Source organism: Micropterus salmoides, unplaced genomic scaffold (assembly GCF_014851395.1).
Source record: "Micropterus salmoides isolate LMB-PRFRI ecotype aquatic unplaced genomic scaffold, ASM1485139v1 Ms_hic_scaffold_18, whole genome shotgun sequence".
NCBI classification, from domain to species: domain Eukaryota; kingdom Metazoa; phylum Chordata; class Actinopteri; order Centrarchiformes; family Centrarchidae; genus Micropterus; species Micropterus salmoides.
The window spans coordinates 5718180-5740752 of record NW_024040928.1 but is presented as its reverse complement, the minus strand read 5'-3'; the positions used below and the strand labels follow the sequence as shown (position 1 = coordinate 5740752).

Genomic DNA, 22573 nt, shown 5'->3' with positions numbered 1-22573 from the left:
GAACACTGCTAAGAACTGACTTAAGAGTAAAAAAATTCTTGGCTCTAAGCTGTGCTTAAAAGTTAGTTATCAAGCATCATTGTCCTAATTTGAATGAAGAGTAGGACTAAATCTTAAGTGTCAGTCATAGTGCTGATTTACGACACTTTGCTGTGCTGCAAACAGGATTTTGGATGATGACGTAGCCAAGGACCAATCACTGAATACATTTCCTTATTTAAAAATATTCTCAGATAAATTCACATTGAATGGTGAAATCCCTAAGAAATTAAAGATAAAAAAGTTAAAAAGCCCCATCAAATACACCTACTACTCCTGTATTGTCGGCTTTTTGCATGAACTGTGTTTGCTTCTGTCGGATTACGGGGGGTGTGGAGCTGTAGCCTAGTGCTATAATTGTTTCCATGACTATTCAGCTTATTGATGGTTGTGACAGCCAAAATCGTCAGCATTGCTGCGTTTGTCCTGTGGCAAATAAATGAAACGTCATCTCCACCTTCAATGTAACTGAGATGACGTCCCTCACCGTCTCGCTGATAAGGATTCTGTCTGACCCCGTCTTATTAACTGCGTGTCATCAAATAAGTCAGAAACATTTTTCCTCTTCTGAAAGATTTGTGCATGTCTCCACATTGCCATCACAAGCCCCTACTGGCAGCTCCTAACCACTTGAGAGACCTCTCGAGCTGTCTTAAATAACTGGGAGTGTGAGTGATTCTTAGCTTTTTTTTCCTAGGAAACTCAACAAACGTAACCTATTGGCCTCAGGTGAAGATACCAACGATGACTGTCGTCACAGCAACAAGGAACACTAACGAACCAGCGGTATCGATGACCCGGGCCAACGACCCCACTGAGGTTAAATAGCTGAGTTTCCCTGCAAGTCAGTCAGAACTGAAGAAGTCCTTTGGATGAGGGACGAAACGTCTTCCAGTATCTTCAACCAAGTCCAGTTGCCCTTGATTTTAACCTTCGTTGGATAACTATGACCTGGATGACTGAGAATCTTCATAGACATCTTGCTTATCATTTTGGGATGTACACCCACAGATTGGTACGGGAGTATGAAAGGACAGCCAGGAAAATTGCAGACTACAGGAACCATCTACGATTCAACCTGAGATGCCGACAACACAAACTTATTCCCAACAGCCTACACTTAGGCTCCACGGTAAAAGGACACAGAGCCGGAATAATCCTGGAGAAAGCACAACACCAGCTACTGAACGAGAGACTGAGACAGATACACTTCACAATTGAAGCCCTGAACAAAGAAATGGACAACATACACCACAAACTAGAAACATATCTGCCCAGTACAGCACTGGGAAAGGTCATGGACTTCATCAAGAAAGCACAGCTATCCCAGCACAACAAGAGCAAAGAAAGACAGACCCGGAAATTCCAAAACCTACAGTCCAGAGCGAGCTGCACCAACAGAACAGGAGAATTGTCTTGGAGGAGAAAGGACAACAACCCCACAACACTTGAAACAGACAACAGATGGGTGAAAAACCTCTCAGATAGGGAACTCACCCAACCAGAGAAAGACATTCTGGCCAAAGGATTAAACTTCGCCATTACACCACAGCAACTACCTATAGTAGACCTCATCACAGCCACAGAATCGGCCATTAGGAAAAACAAATTAACAGAAACAGAAGCGGAACAGCTCAGACTAAAGGTATCTGCAGCCCTTTCTAATGCGAAGGCCCCCCCTTCCAACCTCACCATCCAAGAAAGGAAGGCTGTGACATCTCTGAGCAAGGATCAAAACATCACTATCCTACCTGCTGACAAAGGAAGATGCACGGTAGTACTTAACACAGCTGACTACCAGAACAAAGTCAACACACTACTAATGGACACAAACACGTATGAGACACTGAGACGAGACCCAACCAGCGGATACAAGAAAAAAGCCACAGAATGTGTACAACAGTTACAGAAGGACAACACCGTCACCCGTGAACAATATTACCGTTTGTATCCTGGAGAAGCCATTCCTTGCATTTATGGACTACCCAAGATAAACAAAGAAGGAGCCCCACTCAGGCCGATTATCAGCAGCATTAACTCGGTCACCTACAACATTGCCAAACACATTTCTACCATCTTAGCTCCATTGGTGGGAAACATGCCTCACCATGTCCAAAACTCTATTGACTTTGTAAACAAAGTTCAAGGACTAAAACTGGATCCAGATGAAACCATGGTATCCTATGACGTGACTTCTTTGTTCACCTGCATCCCCACCATAGAGGCAGTAGAAACCGTTAGGACACGGCTAACACAAGAATACACCCTGGACAACAGAACTAGACTCAGCCCTGACCAAATCTGCAAATTACTCGACCTCTGTCTAAACACCACCTACTTCCAGTACAACGGTGGATTCTACAGACAGAAGCATGGCTGTGCCATGGGCTCACCGGTATCCCCAATTGTGGCAAACATCTACATGGAAGAAGTGGAGAATAAAGCCCTCAACTCCTTCAGAGGAATAGCACCGAGCCACTGGTACAGATATGTGGATGACACCTGGGTCAAAATTAAAAGCCAGGAAGTGCAAGCCTTCACAGAACACATCAACTCTGTGTACAGTAACATCAAGTTCACACGAGAAGATGTTCACAACAACAGTTTGGCCTTCCTGGACTGCGCTGTACACATTGAAGAGGACAGGAGCCTGCAGATTGGTGTTTACAGAAAACCCACACACACAGACCAATACCTACTGTTCGATTCCCACCACCCACTGGAGCACAAGCTAGGGGTCATGAGAACACTGCACCACAGAGCGGAAAACATACCAACAAGCGCCCAAGTCAGAGAGAAGGAACCACCTGAAGGGGGCACTTACAGCCTGTGGATACCCTAAATGGACCTTTGTGAAAACAGCCATATGATCCAAGAAGAACAAAACTACAGGGGAGGAGGAAAAGAAGGTCAAACGCAACAACATTGTGATTCCATACGTGTCTGGAGTATCAGAGAAACTCAGGAGGATTTTCAACAAACATAACATCCCTGTGTTTTTTAAACCCAAGAACACACTAAGACAGATGCTGGTACACCCCAAAGACCGCACACCCAAACACAAGAAAAGCAATCTAGTGTATGCGGTCCAATGCAGTGAGGAATGCACAGACCTGTATATTGGGGAGACTAAGCAACCACTACACAAACGAATGGCTCAACACAGAAGGACCAACTCCTCAGGTCAAGACTCTGCAGTCTACTTACATCTGAAGGACAGAGGACACTCGTTTGAGGACCACCAGGTGCACATTTTAGACAGAGAAGATGGATGGTTTGAAAGAGGTGTCAAGGAAGCCATCTACACCAGGGTTGAGAAGCCGTCATTGAACAGGGGAGGGGGTCTACGCCACCACGAAACGTCTTCCAGTATCTTCAACCAAGTCCAGTTGCCCTTTTAACCTTCGTTGGGTCTCTACAGACTGCAACTGTCCCCACCCTCTGGAAAACAGTCACCATCATCCCTCGCCCCTCTGAACTCAATAATTACAGACTAGTAGCACATACCTCCATAATAGCAAAATGTCTTGAGAAACTGGTACTGAACACAATCTTCCTAGTTTTCTGCCTATTGCATGATCAACAATAAATCTGTAACCTGTTTTTCACTTACAGAACACAACCCAGACTCTCAAACCAGTGTAACATTAACTAAATGAAACTGTAAGGTTAAATGATCAACAATAAACCTGTAACCTTTTTGCAGCCAACGTTAATAATTAACGTGATGGCAGCCAGCGGGATGATAAATTATTACGTTAATGGACCACCAAAAGTTTGGCAAGCAAAGAAACACTCATTCATCTTTTCATAACGAACGACAGTCGTAGTTAACCTCTCGTAGGTCGTAGCTAAAGCAAGAAGCAAGCTAACGTTAGATGGCCAATGCTGAGCTAAATATGTTTACTAACCTCAGGTTATTAACCTATTTTGCGTTCAGTGCTTCTTTGTTTGGGTATTGTTGTATGAAGATTTCGAGTCAAAGTTTATGATGAATGGCACAGCAGCTGACACCGGTGTTTGTTGTCCTCTCGCACGTGTGGCTACGCCCAGCTGATACTATGTGTTGCGTAAGCAGGTTATAGGTAACGGAGGGAGCGGAATAACAGCAAGCTCATCAGAGGTTTCCTAAAAATAAACATTGTTCACGAGTCCCGCACCTCGAGTCCAAGTCAAGTCTGAAGTCTTTTGAGGACGAGTCTCAAGTCGAGTCTGAAGTCACTGTGGTCACTTAAGCGTGATTCGAGTCCGAGTCTCAAACTCGAGTCCCCATCTCTGATGCCTCCTTTACACTCCTTCAACATCTGGATTCCCCTTGCTGTTATGCCAGAATTGTCTTTGTAGACTTAAGCTTCAATTAAGATTCAACACCACACCCTTATGATCACACAACCCACCATCTCCACATTCCACCTCTCCTCCTTTGCTGGATTCAAAATTGTCAGTGGCAGACCACAGGCAGTGAGGGTGGGAAGCACTAGATCCACCACCATCACTATCAACACCGGAGTTCCCCAGGGCTGTGTCCTCAGCCCCTTCCTATACACATTGTATACCAATGACTTCCTTAGCCTCTCCCCCATTAGAAAATACTTGATGACACAGCCTTACTCGCCCTACTCACCAACATGGAATCATTTACAGCATGTCACTAATCCGTTGCCCATTTCTCCCAATGGTGATGACAGTCACCTCCTCATCGTCACTCTCCACCCCAATGCCCCATCTACATCAATGACCAGCAAGTAGAACTTGACAGCTTCAGTTCTACATCTGGGACAATAAAATTTGTTTTGATCACCATGTCACAGTCAGATGCTGCCATCAAAGACTCTTGGTCATGGGTAAACTCAGGACTCTCTTAGACAAACCACACCTCCTGCTTCTCCTGGATCGTAGTAGCCACCCTCTCAACTCATGTTTCAACCCTCTCCCCTCAGGCCGCAGATACAGACAGCTGCTCTACAAAAGAAGCACGCCTTGTGAAAGAATGTATACAGTTTGTTTAGTGAGAAATTCATCATAATTTCATAATTGAATGTTATTCAAGCAACAGGGTCAGCTATAAAGGTTAATGAACAAGAAACATTGGCATCTACTTAATTCAAAAGGACTTTACTGCACATAATGAAAAGTGTTGTGAATATTGTTGTATATGCTGATGACAGACTCCTGTCATGGACTTTCTCCTGTTTTCTTCCACAGAAGTCGTTATATATGACATTGCTCTAGTCCTTGAATGGCGTATCCCAGTCTCCAGTGTGCCATCAGATTTCATTGAACTATTCAGGAACACTGTGAGAAAGGTCTTGCTCCCCTACACCATCACTCAGTCTTTAAATGTAACAGGCTTAAATTTCACCACAGGTAAGAACTGTTTCTTATTTTTTTACTTGTATGATCTGTTTGGCTGATTGAATTATCTTTTATCCAATGGTGTATGATTTATAAAGTATGACTTGAATTGTTTTGAATTGTCTTTAAAAGGGTGCTATCCAAACTCCACTGGAGGACTGCAGTGTCACTGTGAGGAGCAGTTTGCTTGGTCATGTGACCAGTGCAACATCTACGGTGCGTGCAGCAATGCCACCAGCCAAACCTGTGGGTGCATAAATGGACTTCCGTCTGATGGAGCGCTCTGTGAACCAATCACAAGTAAGCATTTCTGTTTAGTAGTAGTTCAAATAAAAGTTGTGCTAGAAAATTTACAAATGAATGTCTACTGTATCTGGCTTACTGTCCTACATGTGTTGACATACGCATGTTCATGTTGATTAGAATAGAAGTCATTTTGTTTTCCTAAGCAGATAAACAAGTTGTATTCATTTCATCTCCAATGTTGCCCCACAGATATCACACCGTGTCCAACCCCACCTCCTGGTATGTGAATATTTTTCTTTTTGTTGAATGGATACAATTTCAGAGTCTGAAGTAGTTGAAGATACTTTTTGGAAAATGAAAAATAATGTATTGATCTAAAAGAACATTTATTGACTCCAAGTGTTGCAGAATACTTAGATCGACTTAATTCAAAAGGACTTCACTACACATGATGAAAAGTGTTGTGAATATTGTTGTATATGCTGATGACAGACTCCTGTCATGGACTTTCACCTGTTTTCTTCCACAGAAGTCGTTATATATGACATTGCTCTAGTCCTTGAATGGCGTATCCCAGTCTCCAGTGTGCCATCAGATTTCATTGAACTATTCAGGAACACTGTGAGAAAGGTCTTGCTCCCCTACACCATCACTCAGTCTTTAAATGTAACAGGCTTAAATTTCACCACAGGTAAGAACTGTTTCTTATTTTTTTACTTGTATGATCTGTTTGGCTGATTGAATTATCTTTTATCCAATGGTGTATGATTTATAAAGTATGACTTGAATTGTTTTGAATTGTCTTTAAAAGGGTGCTATCCAAACTCCACTGGAGGACTGCAGTGTCACTGTGAGGAGCAGTTTGCTTGGTCATGTGACCAGTGCAACATCTACGGTGCGTGCAGCAATGCCACCAGCCAAACCTGTGGGTGCATAAATGGACTTCCGTCTGATGGAGCGCTCTGTGAACCAATCACAAGTAAGCATTTCTGTTTAGTAGTAGTTCAAATAAAAGTTGTGCTAGAAAATTTACAAATGAATGTCTACTGTATCTGGCTTACTGTCCTACATGTGTTGACATACGCATGTTCATGTTGATTAGAATAGAAGTCATTTTGTTTTCCTAAGCAGATAAACAAGTTGTATTCATTTCATCTCCAATGTTGCCCCACAGATATCACACCGTGTCCAACCCCACCTCCTGGTATGTGAATATTTTTCTTTTTGTTGAATGGATACAATTTCAGAGTCTGAAGTAGTTGAAGATACTTTTTGGAAAATGAAAAATAATGTATTGATCTAAAAGAACATTTATTGACTCCAAGTGTTGCAGAATACTTAGATCGACTTAATTCAAAAGGACTTCACTACACATGATGAAAAGTGTTGTGAATATTGTTGTATATGCTGATGACAGACTCCTGTCATGGACTTTCACCTGTTTTCTTCCACAGAAGTCGTTATATATGACATTGCTCTAGTCCTTGAATGGCGTATCCCAGTCTCCAGTGTGCCATCAGATTTCATTGAACTATTCAGGAACACTGTGAGAAAGGTCTTGCTCCCCTACACCATCACTCAGTCTTTAAATGTAACAGGCTTAAATTTCACCACAGGTAAGAACTGTTTCTTATTTTTTTACTTGTATGATCTGTTTGGCTGATTGAATTATCTTTTATCCAATGGTGTATGATTTATAAAGTATGACTTGAATTGTTTTGAATTGTCTTTAAAAGGGTGCTATCCAAACTCCACTGGAGGACTGCAGTGTCACTGTGAGGAGCAGTTTGCTTGGTCATGTGACCAGTGCAACATCTACGGTGCGTGCAGCAATGCCACCAGCCAAACCTGTGGGTGCATAAATGGACTTCCGTCTGATGGAGCGCTCTGTGAACCAATCACAAGTAAGCATTTCTGTTTAGTAGTAGTTCAAATAAAAGTTGTGCTAGAAAATTTACAAATGAATGTCTACTGTATCTGGCTTACTGTCCTACATGTGTTGACATACGCATGTTCATGTTGATTAGAATAGAAGTCATTTTGTTTTCCTAAGCAGATAAACAAGTTGTATTCATTTCATCTCCAATGTTGCCCCACAGATATCACACCGTGTCCAACCCCACCTCCTGGTATGTGAATATTTTTCTTTTTGTTGAATGGATACAATTTCAGAGTCTGAAGTAGTTGAAGATACTTTTTGGAAAATGAAAAATAATGTATTGATCTAAAAGAACATTTATTGACTCCAAGTGTTGCAGAATACTTAGATCGACTTAATTCAAAAGGACTTCACTACACATGATGAAAAGTGTTGTGAATATTGTTGTATATGCTGATGACAGACTCCTGTCATGGACTTTCACCTGTTTTCTTCCACAGAAGTCGTTATATATGACATTGCTCTAGTCCTTGAATGGCGTATCCCAGTCTCCAGTGTGCCATCAGATTTCATTGAACTATTCAGGAACACTGTGAGAAAGGTCTTGCTCCCCTACACCATCACTCAGTCTTTAAATGTAACAGGCTTAAATTTCACCACAGGTAAGAACTGTTTCTTATTTTTTTACTTGTATGATCTGTTTGGCTGATTGAATTATCTTTTATCCAATGGTGTATGATTTATAAAGTATGACTTGAATTGTTTTGAATTGTCTTTAAAAGGGTGCTATCCAAACTCCACTGGAGGACTGCAGTGTCACTGTGAGGAGCAGTTTGCTTGGTCATGTGACCAGTGCAACATCTACGGTGCGTGCAGCAATGCCACCAGCCAAACCTGTGGGTGCATAAATGGACTTCCGTCTGATGGAGCGCTCTGTGAACCAATCACAAGTAAGCATTTCTGTTTAGTAGTAGTTCAAATAAAAGTTGTGCTAGAAAATTTACAAATGAATGTCTACTGTATCTGGCTTACTGTCCTACATGTGTTGACATACGCATGTTCATGTTGATTAGAATAGAAGTCATTTTGTTTTCCTAAGCAGATAAACAAGTTGTATTCATTTCATCTCCAATGTTGCCCCACAGATATCACACCGTGTCCAACCCCACCTCCTGGTATGTGAATATTTTTCTTTTTGTTGAATGGATACAATTTCAGAGTCTGAAGTAGTTGAAGATACTTTTTGGAAAATGAAAAATAATGTATTGATCTAAAAGAACATTTATTGACTCCAAGTGTTGCAGAATACTTAGATCGACTTAATTCAAAAGGACTTCACTACACATGATGAAAAGTGTTGTGAATATTGTTGTATATGCTGATGACAGACTCCTGTCATGGACTTTCACCTGTTTTCTTCCACAGAAGTCGTTATATATGACATTGCTCTAGTCCTTGAATGGCGTATCCCAGTCTCCAGTGTGCCATCAGATTTCATTGAACTATTCAGGAACACTGTGAGAAAGGTCTTGCTCCCCTACACCATCACTCAGTCTTTAAATGTAACAGGCTTAAATTTCACCACAGGTAAGAACTGTTTCTTATTTTTTTACTTGTATGATCTGTTTGGCTGATTGAATTATCTTTTATCCAATGGTGTATGATTTATAAAGTATGACTTGAATTGTTTTGAATTGTCTTTAAAAGGGTGCTATCCAAACTCCACTGGAGGACTGCAGTGTCACTGTGAGGAGCAGTTTGCTTGGTCATGTGACCAGTGCAACATCTACGGTGCGTGCAGCAATGCCACCAGCCAAACCTGTGGGTGCATAAATGGACTTCCGTCTGATGGAGCGCTCTGTGAACCAATCACAAGTAAGCATTTCTGTTTAGTAGTAGTTCAAATAAAAGTTGTGCTAGAAAATTTACAAATGAATGTCTACTGTATCTGGCTTACTGTCCTACATGTGTTGACATACGCATGTTCATGTTGATTAGAATAGAAGTCATTTTGTTTTCCTAAGCAGATAAACAAGTTGTATTCATTTCATCTCCAATGTTGCCCCACAGATATCACACCGTGTCCAACCCCACCTCCTGGTATGTGAATATTTTTCTTTTTGTTGAATGGATACAATTTCAGAGTCTGAAGTAGTTGAAGATACTTTTGGAAAATGAAAAATAATGTATTGATCTAAAAGAACATTTATTGACTCCAAGTGTTGCAGAATACTTAGATCGACTTAATTCAAAAGGACTTCACTACACATGATGAAAAGTGTTGTGAATATTGTTGTATATGCTGATGACAGACTCCTGTCATGGACTTTCACCTGTTTTCTTCCACAGAAGTCGTTATATATGACATTGCTCTAGTCCTTGAATGGCGTATCCCAGTCTCCAGTGTGCCATCAGATTTCATTGAACTATTCAGGAACACTGTGAGAAAGGTCTTGCTCCCCTACACCATCACTCAGTCTTTAAATGTAACAGGCTTAAATTTCACCACAGGTAAGAACTGTTTCTTATTTTTTTACTTGTATGATCTGTTTGGCTGATTGAATTATCTTTTATCCAATGGTGTATGATTTATAAAGTATGACTTGAATTGTTTTGAATTGTCTTTAAAAGGGTGCTATCCAAACTCCACTGGAGGACTGCAGTGTCACTGTGAGGAGCAGTTTGCTTGGTCATGTGACCAGTGCAACATCTACGGTGCGTGCAGCAATGCCACCAGCCAAACCTGTGGGTGCATAAATGGACTTCCGTCTGATGGAGCGCTCTGTGAACCAATCACAAGTAAGCATTTCTGTTTAGTAGTAGTTCAAATAAAAGTTGTGCTAGAAAATTTACAAATGAATGTCTACTGTATCTGGCTTACTGTCCTACATGTGTTGACATACGCATGTTCATGTTGATTAGAATAGAAGTCATTTTGTTTTCCTAAGCAGATAAACAAGTTGTATTCATTTCATCTCCAATGTTGCCCCACAGATATCACACCGTGTCCAACCCCACCTCCTGGTATGTGAATATTTTTCTTTTTGTTGAATGGATACAATTTCAGAGTCTGAAGTAGTTGAAGATACTTTTGGAAAATGAAAAATAATGTATTGATCTAAAAGAACATTTATTGACTCCAAGTGTTGCAGAATACTTAGATCGACTTAATTCAAAAGGACTTCACTACACATGATGAAAAGTGTTGTGAATATTGTTGTATATGCTGATGACAGACTCCTGTCATGGACTTTCACCTGTTTTCTTCCACAGAAGTCGTTATATATGACATTGCTCTAGTCCTTGAATGGCGTATCCCAGTCTCCAGTGTGCCATCAGATTTCATTGAACTATTCAGGAACACTGTGAGAAAGGTCTTGCTCCCCTACACCATCACTCAGTCTTTAAATGTAACAGGCTTAAATTTCACCACAGGTAAGAACTGTTTCTTATTTTTTTACTTGTATGATCTGTTTGGCTGATTGAATTATCTTTTATCCAATGGTGTATGATTTATAAAGTATGACTTGAATTGTTTTGAATTGTCTTTAAAAGGGTGCTATCCAAACTCCACTGGAGGACTGCAGTGTCACTGTGAGGAGCAGTTTGCTTGGTCATGTGACCAGTGCAACATCTACGGTGCGTGCAGCAATGCCACCAGCCAAACCTGTGGGTGCATAAATGGACTTCCGTCTGATGGAGCGCTCTGTGAACCAATCACAAGTAAGCATTTCTGTTTAGTAGTAGTTCAAATAAAAGTTGTGCTAGAAAATTTACAAATGAATGTCTACTGTATCTGGCTTACTGTCCTACATGTGTTGACATACGCATGTTCATGTTGATTAGAATAGAAGTCATTTTGTTTTCCTAAGCAGATAAACAAGTTGTATTCATTTCATCTCCAATGTTGCCCCACAGATATCACACCGTGTCCAACCCCACCTCCTGGTATGTGAATATTTTTCTTTTTGTTGAATGGATACAATTTCAGAGTCTGAAGTAGTTGAAGATACTTTTGGAAAATGAAAAATAATGTATTGATCTAAAAGAACATTTATTGACTCCAAGTGTTGCAGAATACTTAGATCGACTTAATTCAAAAGGACTTCACTACACATGATGAAAAGTGTTGTGAATATTGTTGTATATGCTGATGACAGACTCCTGTCATGGACTTTCACCTGTTTTCTTCCACAGAAGTCGTTATATATGACATTGCTCTAGTCCTTGAATGGCGTATCCCAGTCTCCAGTGTGCCATCAGATTTCATTGAACTATTCAGGAACACTGTGAGAAAGGTCTTGCTCCCCTACACCATCACTCAGTCTTTAAATGTAACAGGCTTAAATTTCACCACAGGTAAGAACTGTTTCTTATTTTTTTACTTGTATGATCTGTTTGGCTGATTGAATTATCTTTTATCCAATGGTGTATGATTTATAAAGTATGACTTGAATTGTTTTGAATTGTCTTTAAAAGGGTGCTATCCAAACTCCACTGGAGGACTGCAGTGTCACTGTGAGGAGCAGTTTGCTTGGTCATGTGACCAGTGCAACATCTACGGTGCGTGCAGCAATGCCACCAGCCAAACCTGTGGGTGCATAAATGGACTTCCGTCTGATGGAGCGCTCTGTGAACCAATCACAAGTAAGCATTTCTGTTTAGTAGTAGTTCAAATAAAAGTTGTGCTAGAAAATTTACAAATGAATGTCTACTGTATCTGGCTTACTGTCCTACATGTGTTGACATACGCATGTTCATGTTGATTAGAATAGAAGTCATTTTGTTTTCCTAAGCAGATAAACAAGTTGTATTCATTTCATCTCCAATGTTGCCCCACAGATATCACACCGTGTCCAACCCCACCTCCTGGTATGTGAATATTTTTCTTTTTGTTGAATGGATACAATTTCAGAGTCTGAAGTAGTTGAAGATACTTTTTGGAAAATGAAAAATAATGTATTGATCTAAAAGAACATTTATTGACTCCAAGTGTTGCAGAATACTTAGATCGACTTAATTCAAAAGGACTTCACTACACATGATGAAAAGTGTTGTGAATATTGTTGTATATGCTGATGACAGACTCCTGTCATGGACTTTCACCTGTTTTCTTCCACAGAAGTCGTTATATATGACATTGCTCTAGTCCTTGAATGGCGTATCCCAGTCTCCAGTGTGCCATCAGATTTCATTGAACTATTCAGGAACACTGTGAGAAAGGTCTTGCTCCCCTACACCATCACTCAGTCTTTAAATGTAACAGGCTTAAATTTCACCACAGGTAAGAACTGTTTCTTATTTTTTTACTTGTATGATCTGTTTGGCTGATTGAATTATCTTTTATCCAATGGTGTATGATTTATAAAGTATGACTTGAATTGTTTTGAATTGTCTTTAAAAGGGTGCTATCCAAACTCCACTGGAGGACTGCAGTGTCACTGTGAGGAGCAGTTTGCTTGGTCATGTGACCAGTGCAACATCTACGGTGCGTGCAGCAATGCCACCAGCCAAACCTGTGGGTGCATAAATGGACTTCCGTCTGATGGAGCGCTCTGTGAACCAATCACAAGTAAGCATTTCTGTTTAGTAGTAGTTCAAATAAAAGTTGTGCTAGAAAATTTACAAATGAATGTCTACTGTATCTGGCTTACTGTCCTACATGTGTTGACATACGCATGTTCATGTTGATTAGAATAGAAGTCATTTTGTTTTCCTAAGCAGATAAACAAGTTGTATTCATTTCATCTCCAATGTTGCCCCACAGATATCACACCGTGTCCAACCCCACCTCCTGGTATGTGAATATTTTTCTTTTTGTTGAATGGATACAATTTCAGAGTCTGAAGTAGTTGAAGATACTTTTTGGAAAATGAAAAATAATGTATTGATCTAAAAGAACATTTATTGACTCCAAGTGTTGCAGAATACTTAGATCGACTTAATTCAAAAGGACTTCACTACACATGATGAAAAGTGTTGTGAATATTGTTGTATATGCTGATGACAGACTCCTGTCATGGACTTTCACCTGTTTTCTTCCACAGAAGTCGTTATATATGACATTGCTCTAGTCCTTGAATGGCGTATCCCAGTCTCCAGTGTGCCATCAGATTTCATTGAACTATTCAGGAACACTGTGAGAAAGGTCTTGCTCCCCTACACCATCACTCAGTCTTTAAATGTAACAGGCTTAAATTTCACCACAGGTAAGAACTGTTTCTTATTTTTTTACTTGTATGATCTGTTTGGCTGATTGAATTATCTTTTATCCAATGGTGTATGATTTATAAAGTATGACTTGAATTGTTTTGAATTGTCTTTAAAAGGGTGCTATCCAAACTCCACTGGAGGACTGCAGTGTCACTGTGAGGAGCAGTTTGCTTGGTCATGTGACCAGTGCAACATCTACGGTGCGTGCAGCAATGCCACCAGCCAAACCTGTGGGTGCATAAATGGACTTCCGTCTGATGGAGCGCTCTGTGAACCAATCACAAGTAAGCATTTCTGTTTAGTAGTAGTTCAAATAAAAGTTGTGCTAGAAAATTTACAAATGAATGTCTACTGTATCTGGCTTACTGTCCTACATGTGTTGACATACGCATGTTCATGTTGATTAGAATAGAAGTCATTTTGTTTTCCTAAGCAGATAAACAAGTTGTATTCATTTCATCTCCAATGTTGCCCCACAGATATCACACCGTGTCCAACCCCACCTCCTGGTATGTGAATATTTTTCTTTTTGTTGAATGGATACAATTTCAGAGTCTGAAGTAGTTGAAGATACTTTTGGAAAATGAAAAATAATGTATTGATCTAAAAGAACATTTATTGACTCCAAGTGTTGCAGAATACTTAGATCGACTTAATTCAAAAGGACTTCACTACACATGATGAAAAGTGTTGTGAATATTGTTGTATATGCTGATGACAGACTCCTGTCATGGACTTTCACCTGTTTTCTTCCACAGAAGTCGTTATATATGACATTGCTCTAGTCCTTGAATGGCGTATCCCAGTCTCCAGTGTGCCATCAGATTTCATTGAACTATTCAGGAACACTGTGAGAAAGGTCTTGCTCCCCTACACCATCACTCAGTCTTTAAATGTAACAGGCTTAAATTTCACCACAGGTAAGAACTGTTTCTTATTTTTTTACTTGTATGATCTGTTTGGCTGATTGAATTATCTTTTATCCAATGGTGTATGATTTATAAAGTATGACTTGAATTGTTTTGAATTGTCTTTAAAAGGGTGCTATCCAAACTCCACTGGAGGACTGCAGTGTCACTGTGAGGAGCAGTTTGCTTGGTCATGTGACCAGTGCAACATCTACGGTGCGTGCAGCAATGCCACCAGCCAAACCTGTGGGTGCATAAATGGACTTCCGTCTGATGGAGCGCTCTGTGAACCAATCACAAGTAAGCATTTCTGTTTAGTAGTAGTTCAAATAAAAGTTGTGCTAGAAAATTTACAAATGAATGTCTACTGTATCTGGCTTACTGTCCTACATGTGTTGACATACGCATGTTCATGTTGATTAGAATAGAAGTCATTTTGTTTTCCTAAGCAGATAAACAAGTTGTATTCATTTCATCTCCAATGTTGCCCCACAGATATCACACCGTGTCCAACCCCACCTCCTGGTATGTGAATATTTTTCTTTTTGTTGAATGGATACAATTTCAGAGTCTGAAGTAGTTGAAGATACTTTTTGGAAAATGAAAAATAATGTATTGATCTAAAAGAACATTTATTGACTCCAAGTGTTGCAGAATACTTAGATCGACTTAATTCAAAAGGACTTCACTACATGATGAAAAGTGTTGTGAATATTGTTGTATATGCTGATGACAGACTCCTGTCATGGACTTTCACCTGTTTTCTTCCACAGAAGTCGTTATATATGACATTGCTCTAGTCCTTGAATGGCGTATCCCAGTCTCCAGTGTGCCATCAGATTTCATTGAACTATTCAGGAACACTGTGAGAAAGGTCTTGCTCCCCTACACCATCACTCAGTCTTTAAATGTAACAGGCTTAAATTTCACCACAGGTAAGAACTGTTTCTTATTTTTTTACTTGTATGATCTGTTTGGCTGATTGAATTATCTTTTATCCAATGGTGTATGATTTATAAAGTATGACTTGAATTGTTTTGAATTGTCTTTAAAAGGGTGCTATCCAAACTCCACTGGAGGACTGCAGTGTCACTGTGAGGAGCAGTTTGCTTGGTCATGTGACCAGTGCAACATCTACGGTGCGTGCAGCAATGCCACCAGCCAAACCTGTGGGTGCATAAATGGACTTCCGTCTGATGGAGCGCTCTGTGAACCAATCACAAGTAAGCATTTCTGTTTAGTAGTAGTTCAAATAAAAGTTGTGCTAGAAAATTTACAAATGAATGTCTACTGTATCTGGCTTACTGTCCTACATGTGTTGACATACGCATGTTCATGTTGATTAGAATAGAAGTCATTTTGTTTTCCTAAGCAGATAAACAAGTTGTATTCATTTCATCTCCAATGTTGCCCCACAGATATCACACCGTGTCCAACCCCACCTCCTGGTATGTGAATATTTTTCTTTTTGTTGAATGGATACAATTTCAGAGTCTGAAGTAGTTGAAGATACTTTTTGGAAAATGAAAAATAATGTATTGATCTAAAAGAACATTTATTGACTCCAAGTGTTGCAGAATACTTAGATCGACTTAATTCAAAAGGACTTCACTACACATGATGAAAAGTGTTGTGAATATTGTTGTATATGCTGATGACAGACTCCTGTCATGGACTTTCACCTGTTTTCTTCCACAGAAGTCGTTATATATGACATTGCTCTAGTCCTTGAATGGCGTATCCCAGTCTCCAGTGTGCCATCAGATTTCATTGAACTATTCAGGAACACTGTGAGAAAGGTCTTGCTCCCCTACACCATCACTCAGTCTTTAAATGTAACAGGCTTAAATTTCACCACAGGTAAGAACTGTTTCTTATTTTTTTACTTGTATGATCTGTTTGGCTGATTGAATTATCTTTTATCCAATGGTGTATGATTTATAAAGTATGACTTGAATTGTTTTGAATTGTCTTTAAAAGGGTGCTATCCAAACTCCACTGGAGGACTGCAGTGTCACTGTGAGGAGCAGTTTGCTTGGTCATGTGACCAGTGCAACATCTACGGTGCGTGCAGCAATGCCACCAGCCAAACCTGTGGGTGCATAAATGGACTTCCGTCTGATGGAGCGCTCTGTGAACCAATCACAAGTAAGCATTTCTGTTTAGTAGTAGTTCAAATAAAAGTTGTGCTAGAAAATTTACAAATGAATGTCTACTGTATCTGGCTTACTGTCCTACATGTGTTGACATACGCATGTTCATGTTGATTAGAATAGAAGTCATTTTGTTTTCCTAAGCAGATAAACAAGTTGTATTCATTTCATCTCCAATGTTGCCCCACAGATATCACACCGTGTCCAACCCCACCTCCTGGTATGTGAATATTTTTCTTTTTGTTGAATGGATACAATTTCAGAGTCTGAAGTAGTTGAAGATACTTTTGGAAAATGAAAAATAATGTATTGATCTAAAAGAACATTTATTGACTCCAAGTGTTGCAGAATACTTAGATCGACTTAATTCAAAAGGACTTCACTACACATATGAAAAGTGTTGTGAATATTGTTGTATATGCTGATGACAGACTCCTGTCATGGACTTTCTCCTGTTTTCTTCCACAGAAGTCGTTATATATGACATTGCTCTAGTCCTTGAATGGCGTATCCCAGTCTCCAGTGTGCCATCAGATTTCATTGAACTATTCAGGAACACTGTGAGAAAGGTCTTGCTCCCCTACACCATCACTCAGTCTTTAAATGTAACAGGCTTAAATTTCACCACAGGTAAGAACTGTTTCTTATTTTTTTACTTGTATGATCTGTTTGGCTGATTGAATTATCTTTTATCCAATGGTGTATGATTTATAAGTATGACTTGAATTGTTTTGAATTGTCTTTAAAAGGGTGCTATCCAAACTCCACTGGAGGACTGCAGTGTCACTGTGAGGAGCAGTTTGCTTGGTCATGTGACCAGTGCAACATCTACGGTGCGTGCAGCAATGCCACCAGCCAAACCTGTGGGTGCATAAATGGACTTCCGTCTGATGGAGCGCTCTGTGAACCAATCACAAGTAAGCATTTCTGTTTAGTAGTAGTTCAAATAAAAGTTGTGCTAGAAAATTTACAAATGAATATCTACTGTATCTGGCTGACTGTCCTACATGTGTTGACATACGCATGTTCATGTTGATTAGAATAGAAGTCATTTTGTTTTCCTAAGCAGATAAACAAGTTGTATTCATTTCATCTCCAATGTTGCCCCACAGATATCACACCGTGTCCAACCCCACCTCCTGGTATGTGAATATTTTTCTTTTTGTTGAATGGATACAATTTCAGAGTCTGAAGTAGTTGAAGATACTTTTGGAAAATGAAAAATAATGTATTGATCTAAAAGAACATTTATTGACTCCAAGTGTTGCAGAATACTTAGATCGACTTAATTCAAAAGGACTTCACTACATAGTGAAAAGTGTTGTGAATATTGTTGTATATGCTGATGACAGACTCCTGTCATGGACTTTCTCCTGTTTTCTTCCACAGAAGTCGTTATATATGACATTGCTCTAGTCCTTGAATGGCGTATCCCAGTCTCCAGTGTGCCATCAGATTTCATTGAACTATTCAGGAACACTGTGAGAAAGGTCTTGCTCCCCTACACCATCACTCAGTCTTTAAATGTAACAGGCTTAAATTTCACCACAGGTAAGAACTGTTTCTTATTTTTTTACTTGTATGATCTGTTTGGCTGATTGAATTATCTTTTATCCAATGGTGTATGATTTATAAAGTATGACTTGAATTGTTTTGAATTGTCTTTAAAAGGGTGCTATCCAAACTCCACTGGAGGACTGCAGTGTCACTGTGAGGAGCAGTTTGCTTGGTCATGTGACCAGTGCAACATCTACGGTGCGTGCAGCAATGCCACCAGCCAAACCTGTGGGTGCATAAATGGACTTCCGTCTGATGGAGCGCTCTGTGAACCAATCACAAGTAAGCATTTCTGTTTAGTAGTAGTTCAAATAAAAGTTGTGCTAGAAAATTTACAAATGAATGTCTACTGTATCTGGCTGACTGTCCTACATGTGTTGACATACGCATGTTCATGTTGATTAGAATAGAAGTCATTTTGTTTTCCTAAGCAGATAAACAAGTTGTATTCATTTCATCTCCAATGTTGCCCCACAGATATCACACCGTGTCCAACCCCACCTCCTGGTATGTGAATTTTTCTTTTTGTTGAATGGATACAATTTCAGAGTCTGAAGTAGTTGAAGATACTTTTTGGAAAATGAAAAATAATGTATTGATCTAAAAGAACATTTATTGACTCCAAGTGTTGCAGAATACTTAGATCGACTTAATTCAAAAGGACTTCACTACATATGAAAAGTGTTGTGAATATTGTTGTATATGCTGATGACAGACTCCTGTCATGGACTTTCTCCTGTTTTCTTCCACAGAAGTCGTTATATATGACATTGCTCTAGTCCTTGAATGGCGTATCCCAGTCTCCAGTGTGCCATCAGATTTCATTGAACTATTCAGGAACACTGTGAGAAAGGTCTTGCTCCCCTACACCATCACTCAGTCTTTAAATGTAACAGGCTTAAATTTCACCACAGGTAAGAACTGTTTCTTATTTTTTTACTTGTATGATCTGTTTGGCTGATTGAATTATCTTTTATCCAATGGTGTATGATTTATAAGTATGACTTGAATTGTTTTGAATTGTCTTTAAAAGGGTGCTATCCAAACTCCACTGGAGGACTGCAGTGTCACTGTGAGGAGCAGTTTGCTTGGTCATGTGACCAGTGCAACATCTACGGTGCGTGCAGCAATGCCACCAGCCAAACCTGTGGGTGCATAAATGGACTTCCGTCTGATGGAGCGCTCTGTGAACCAATCACAAGTAAGCATTTCTGTTTAGTAGTTCAAATAAAAGTTGTGCTAGAAAATTTACAAATGAATATCTACTGTATCTGGCTGACTGTCCTACATGTGTTGACATACGCATGTTCATGTTGATTAGAATAGAAGTCATTTTGTTTTCCTAAGCAGATAAACAAGTTGTATTCATTTCATCTCCAATGTTGCCCCACAGATATCACACCGTGTCCAACCCCACCTCCTGGTATGTGAACATTTTTGCTTTTTGTTGAATGGATACAGTTTCAGAGTCTGAAGTAGTTGAAGATACTTTTGGAAAATGAAAAATAATGTATTGATCTAAAAGAACATTTATTGACTCCAAGTGTTGCAGAATACTTAGATCGACTTAATTCAAAAGGACTTCACTACACATATGAAAAGTGTTGTGAATATTGTTGTATATGCTGATGACAGACTCCTGTCATGGACTTTCTCCTGTTTTCTTCCACAGAAGTCGTTATATATGACATTGCTCTAGTCCTTGAATGGCGTATCCCAGTCTCCAGTGTGCCATCAGATTTCATTGAACTATTCAGGAACACTGTGAGAAAGGTCTTGCTCCCCTACACCATCACTCAGTCTTTAAATGTAACAGGCTTAAATTTCACCACAGGTAAGAACTGTTTCTTATTTTTTTACTTGTATGATCTGTTTGGCTGATTGAATTATCTTTTATCCAATGGTGTATGATTTATAAGTATGACTTGAATTGTTTTGAATTGTCTTTAAAAGGGTGCTATCCAAACTCCACTGGAGGACTGCAGTGTCACTGTGAGGAGCAGTTTGCTTGGTCATGTGACCAGTGCAACATCTACGGTGCGTGCAGCAATGCCACCAGCCAAACCTGTGGGTGCATAAATGGACTTCCGTCTGATGGAGCGCTCTGTGAACCAATCACAAGTAAGCATTTCTGTTTAGTAGTAGTTCAAATAAAAGTTGTGCTAGAAAATTTACAAATGAATATCTACTGTATCTGGCTGACTGTCCTACATGTGTTGACATACGCATGTTCATGTTGATTAGAATAGAAGTCATTTTGTTTTCCTAAGCAGATAAACAAGTTGTATTCATTTCATCTCCAATGTTGCCCCACAGATATCACACCGTGTCCAACCCCACCTCCTGGTATGTGAACATTTTTGCTTTTTGTTGAATGGATACAGTTTCAGAGTCTGAAGTAGTTGAAGATACTTTTGGAAAATGAAAAATAATGTATTGATCTAAAAGAACATTTATTGACTCCAAGTGTTGCAGAATACTTAGATCGACTTAATTCAAAAGGACTTCACATAGTGAAAAGTGTTGTGAATATTGTTGTATATGCTGATGACAGACTCCTGTCATGGACTTTCTCCTGTTTTCTTCCACAGAAGTCGTTATATATGACATTGCTCTAGTCCTTGAATGGCGTATCCCAGTCTCCAGTGTGCCATCAGATTTCATTGAACTATTCAGGAACACTGTGAGAAAGGTCTTGCTCCCCTACACCATCACTCAGTCTTTAAATGTAACAGGCTTAAATTTCACCACAGGTAAGAACTGTTTCTTATTTTTTTACTTGTATGATCTGTTTGGCTGATTGAATTATCTTTTATCCAATGGTGTATGATTTATAAGTATGACTTGAATTGTTTTGAATTGTCTTTAAAAGGGTGCTATCCAAACTCCACTGGAGGACTGCAGTGTCACTGTGAGGAGCAGTTTGCTTGGTCATGTGACCAGTGCAACATCTACGGTGCGTGCAGCAATGCCACCAGCCAAACCTGTGGGTGCATAAATGGACTTCCGTCTGATGGAGCGCTCTGTGAACCAATCACAAGTAAGCATTTCTGTTTAGTAGCAGTTCAAATAAAAGTTGTGCTAGAAAATTTACAAATGAATATCTACTGTATCTGGCTGACTGTCCTACATGTGTTGACATACGCATGTTCATGTTGATTAGAATAGAAGTCATTTTGTTTTCCTAAGCAGATAAACAAGTTGTATTCATTTCATCTCCAATGTTGCCCCACAGATATCACACCGTGTCCAACCCCACCTCCTGGTATGTGAACATTTTTGCTTTTTGTTGAATGGATACAGTTTCAGAGTCTGAAGTAGTTGAAGATACTTTTGGAAAATGAAAAATAATGTATTGATCTAAAAGAACATTTATTGACTCCAAGTGTTGCAGAATACTTAGATCGACTTAATTCAAAAGGACTTCACATAGTGAAAAGTGTTGTGAATATTGTTGTATATGCTGATGACAGACTCCTGTCATGGACTTTCTCCTGTTTTCTTCCACAGAAGTCGTTATATATGACATTGCTCTAGTCCTTGAATGGCGTATCCCAGTCTCCAGTGTGCCATCAGATTTCATTGAACTATTCAGGAACACTGTGAGAAAGGTCTTGCTCCCCTACACCATCACTCAGTCTTTAAATGTAACAGGCTTAAATTTCACCACAGGTAAGAACTGTTTCTTATTTTTTTACTTGTATGATCTGTTTGGCTGATTGAATTATCTTTTATCCAATGGTGTATGATTTATAGTATGACTTGAATTGTTTTGAATTGTCTTTAAAAGGGTGCTATCCAAACTCCACTGGAGGACTGCAGTGTCACTGTGAGGAGCAGTTTGCTTGGTCATGTGACCAGTGCAACATCTACGGTGCGTGCAGCAATGCCACCAGCCAAACCTGTGGGTGCATAAATGGACTTCCGTCTGATGGAGCGCTCTGTGAACCAATCACAAGTAAGCATTTCTGTTTAGTAGCAGTTCAAATAAAAGTTGTGCTAGAAAATTTACAAATGAATATCTACTGTATCTGGCTGACTGTCCTACATGTGTTGACATACGCATGTTCATGTTGATTAGAATAGAAGTCATTTTGTTTTCCTAAGCAGATAAACAAGTTGTATTCATTTCATCTCCAATGTTGCCCCACAGATATCACACCGTGTCCAACCCCACCTCCTGGTATGTGAACATTTTTGCTTTTTGTTGAATGGATACAGTT

The 22573-nt window shown here is 39.6% G+C and overlaps 1 protein-coding gene across 1 annotated transcript in view; it reads left to right on the top strand.

Moving 5' to 3' along the window:
* LOC119909328 overlaps window positions 1–22573 on the top strand; it is a 51606-nt gene that overhangs the window by 6638 nt on the left and 22395 nt on the right. The window contains exons 4-60 of the mRNA XM_038727511.1: window positions 5245–5406; window positions 5527–5694; window positions 5890–5919; window positions 6170–6331; window positions 6452–6619; window positions 6815–6844; window positions 7095–7256; window positions 7377–7544; window positions 7740–7769; window positions 8020–8181; window positions 8302–8469; window positions 8665–8694; window positions 8945–9106; window positions 9227–9394; window positions 9590–9619; window positions 9869–10030; window positions 10151–10318; window positions 10514–10543; window positions 10793–10954; window positions 11075–11242; window positions 11438–11467; window positions 11717–11878; window positions 11999–12166; window positions 12362–12391; window positions 12642–12803; window positions 12924–13091; window positions 13287–13316; window positions 13567–13728; window positions 13849–14016; window positions 14212–14241; window positions 14491–14652; window positions 14773–14940; window positions 15136–15165; window positions 15414–15575; window positions 15696–15863; window positions 16059–16088; window positions 16339–16500; window positions 16621–16788; window positions 16984–17013; window positions 17262–17423; window positions 17543–17710; window positions 17906–17935; window positions 18183–18344; window positions 18465–18632; window positions 18828–18857; window positions 19103–19264; window positions 19384–19551; window positions 19744–19773; window positions 20023–20184; window positions 20304–20471; window positions 20667–20696; window positions 20942–21103; window positions 21223–21390; window positions 21586–21615; window positions 21861–22022; window positions 22141–22308; window positions 22504–22533. Of these exons, the coding sequence (XP_038583439.1) occupies window positions 5245–5406; window positions 5527–5694; window positions 5890–5919; window positions 6170–6331; window positions 6452–6619; window positions 6815–6844; window positions 7095–7256; window positions 7377–7544; window positions 7740–7769; window positions 8020–8181; window positions 8302–8469; window positions 8665–8694; window positions 8945–9106; window positions 9227–9394; window positions 9590–9619; window positions 9869–10030; window positions 10151–10318; window positions 10514–10543; window positions 10793–10954; window positions 11075–11242; window positions 11438–11467; window positions 11717–11878; window positions 11999–12166; window positions 12362–12391; window positions 12642–12803; window positions 12924–13091; window positions 13287–13316; window positions 13567–13728; window positions 13849–14016; window positions 14212–14241; window positions 14491–14652; window positions 14773–14940; window positions 15136–15165; window positions 15414–15575; window positions 15696–15863; window positions 16059–16088; window positions 16339–16500; window positions 16621–16788; window positions 16984–17013; window positions 17262–17423; window positions 17543–17710; window positions 17906–17935; window positions 18183–18344; window positions 18465–18632; window positions 18828–18857; window positions 19103–19264; window positions 19384–19551; window positions 19744–19773; window positions 20023–20184; window positions 20304–20471; window positions 20667–20696; window positions 20942–21103; window positions 21223–21390; window positions 21586–21615; window positions 21861–22022; window positions 22141–22308; window positions 22504–22533 (6840 nt within the window). The remainder of the gene's footprint in view (window positions 1–5244; window positions 5407–5526; window positions 5695–5889; window positions 5920–6169; window positions 6332–6451; window positions 6620–6814; window positions 6845–7094; window positions 7257–7376; window positions 7545–7739; window positions 7770–8019; window positions 8182–8301; window positions 8470–8664; window positions 8695–8944; window positions 9107–9226; window positions 9395–9589; window positions 9620–9868; window positions 10031–10150; window positions 10319–10513; window positions 10544–10792; window positions 10955–11074; window positions 11243–11437; window positions 11468–11716; window positions 11879–11998; window positions 12167–12361; window positions 12392–12641; window positions 12804–12923; window positions 13092–13286; window positions 13317–13566; window positions 13729–13848; window positions 14017–14211; window positions 14242–14490; window positions 14653–14772; window positions 14941–15135; window positions 15166–15413; window positions 15576–15695; window positions 15864–16058; window positions 16089–16338; window positions 16501–16620; window positions 16789–16983; window positions 17014–17261; window positions 17424–17542; window positions 17711–17905; window positions 17936–18182; window positions 18345–18464; window positions 18633–18827; window positions 18858–19102; window positions 19265–19383; window positions 19552–19743; window positions 19774–20022; window positions 20185–20303; window positions 20472–20666; window positions 20697–20941; window positions 21104–21222; window positions 21391–21585; window positions 21616–21860; window positions 22023–22140; window positions 22309–22503; window positions 22534–22573) is intronic.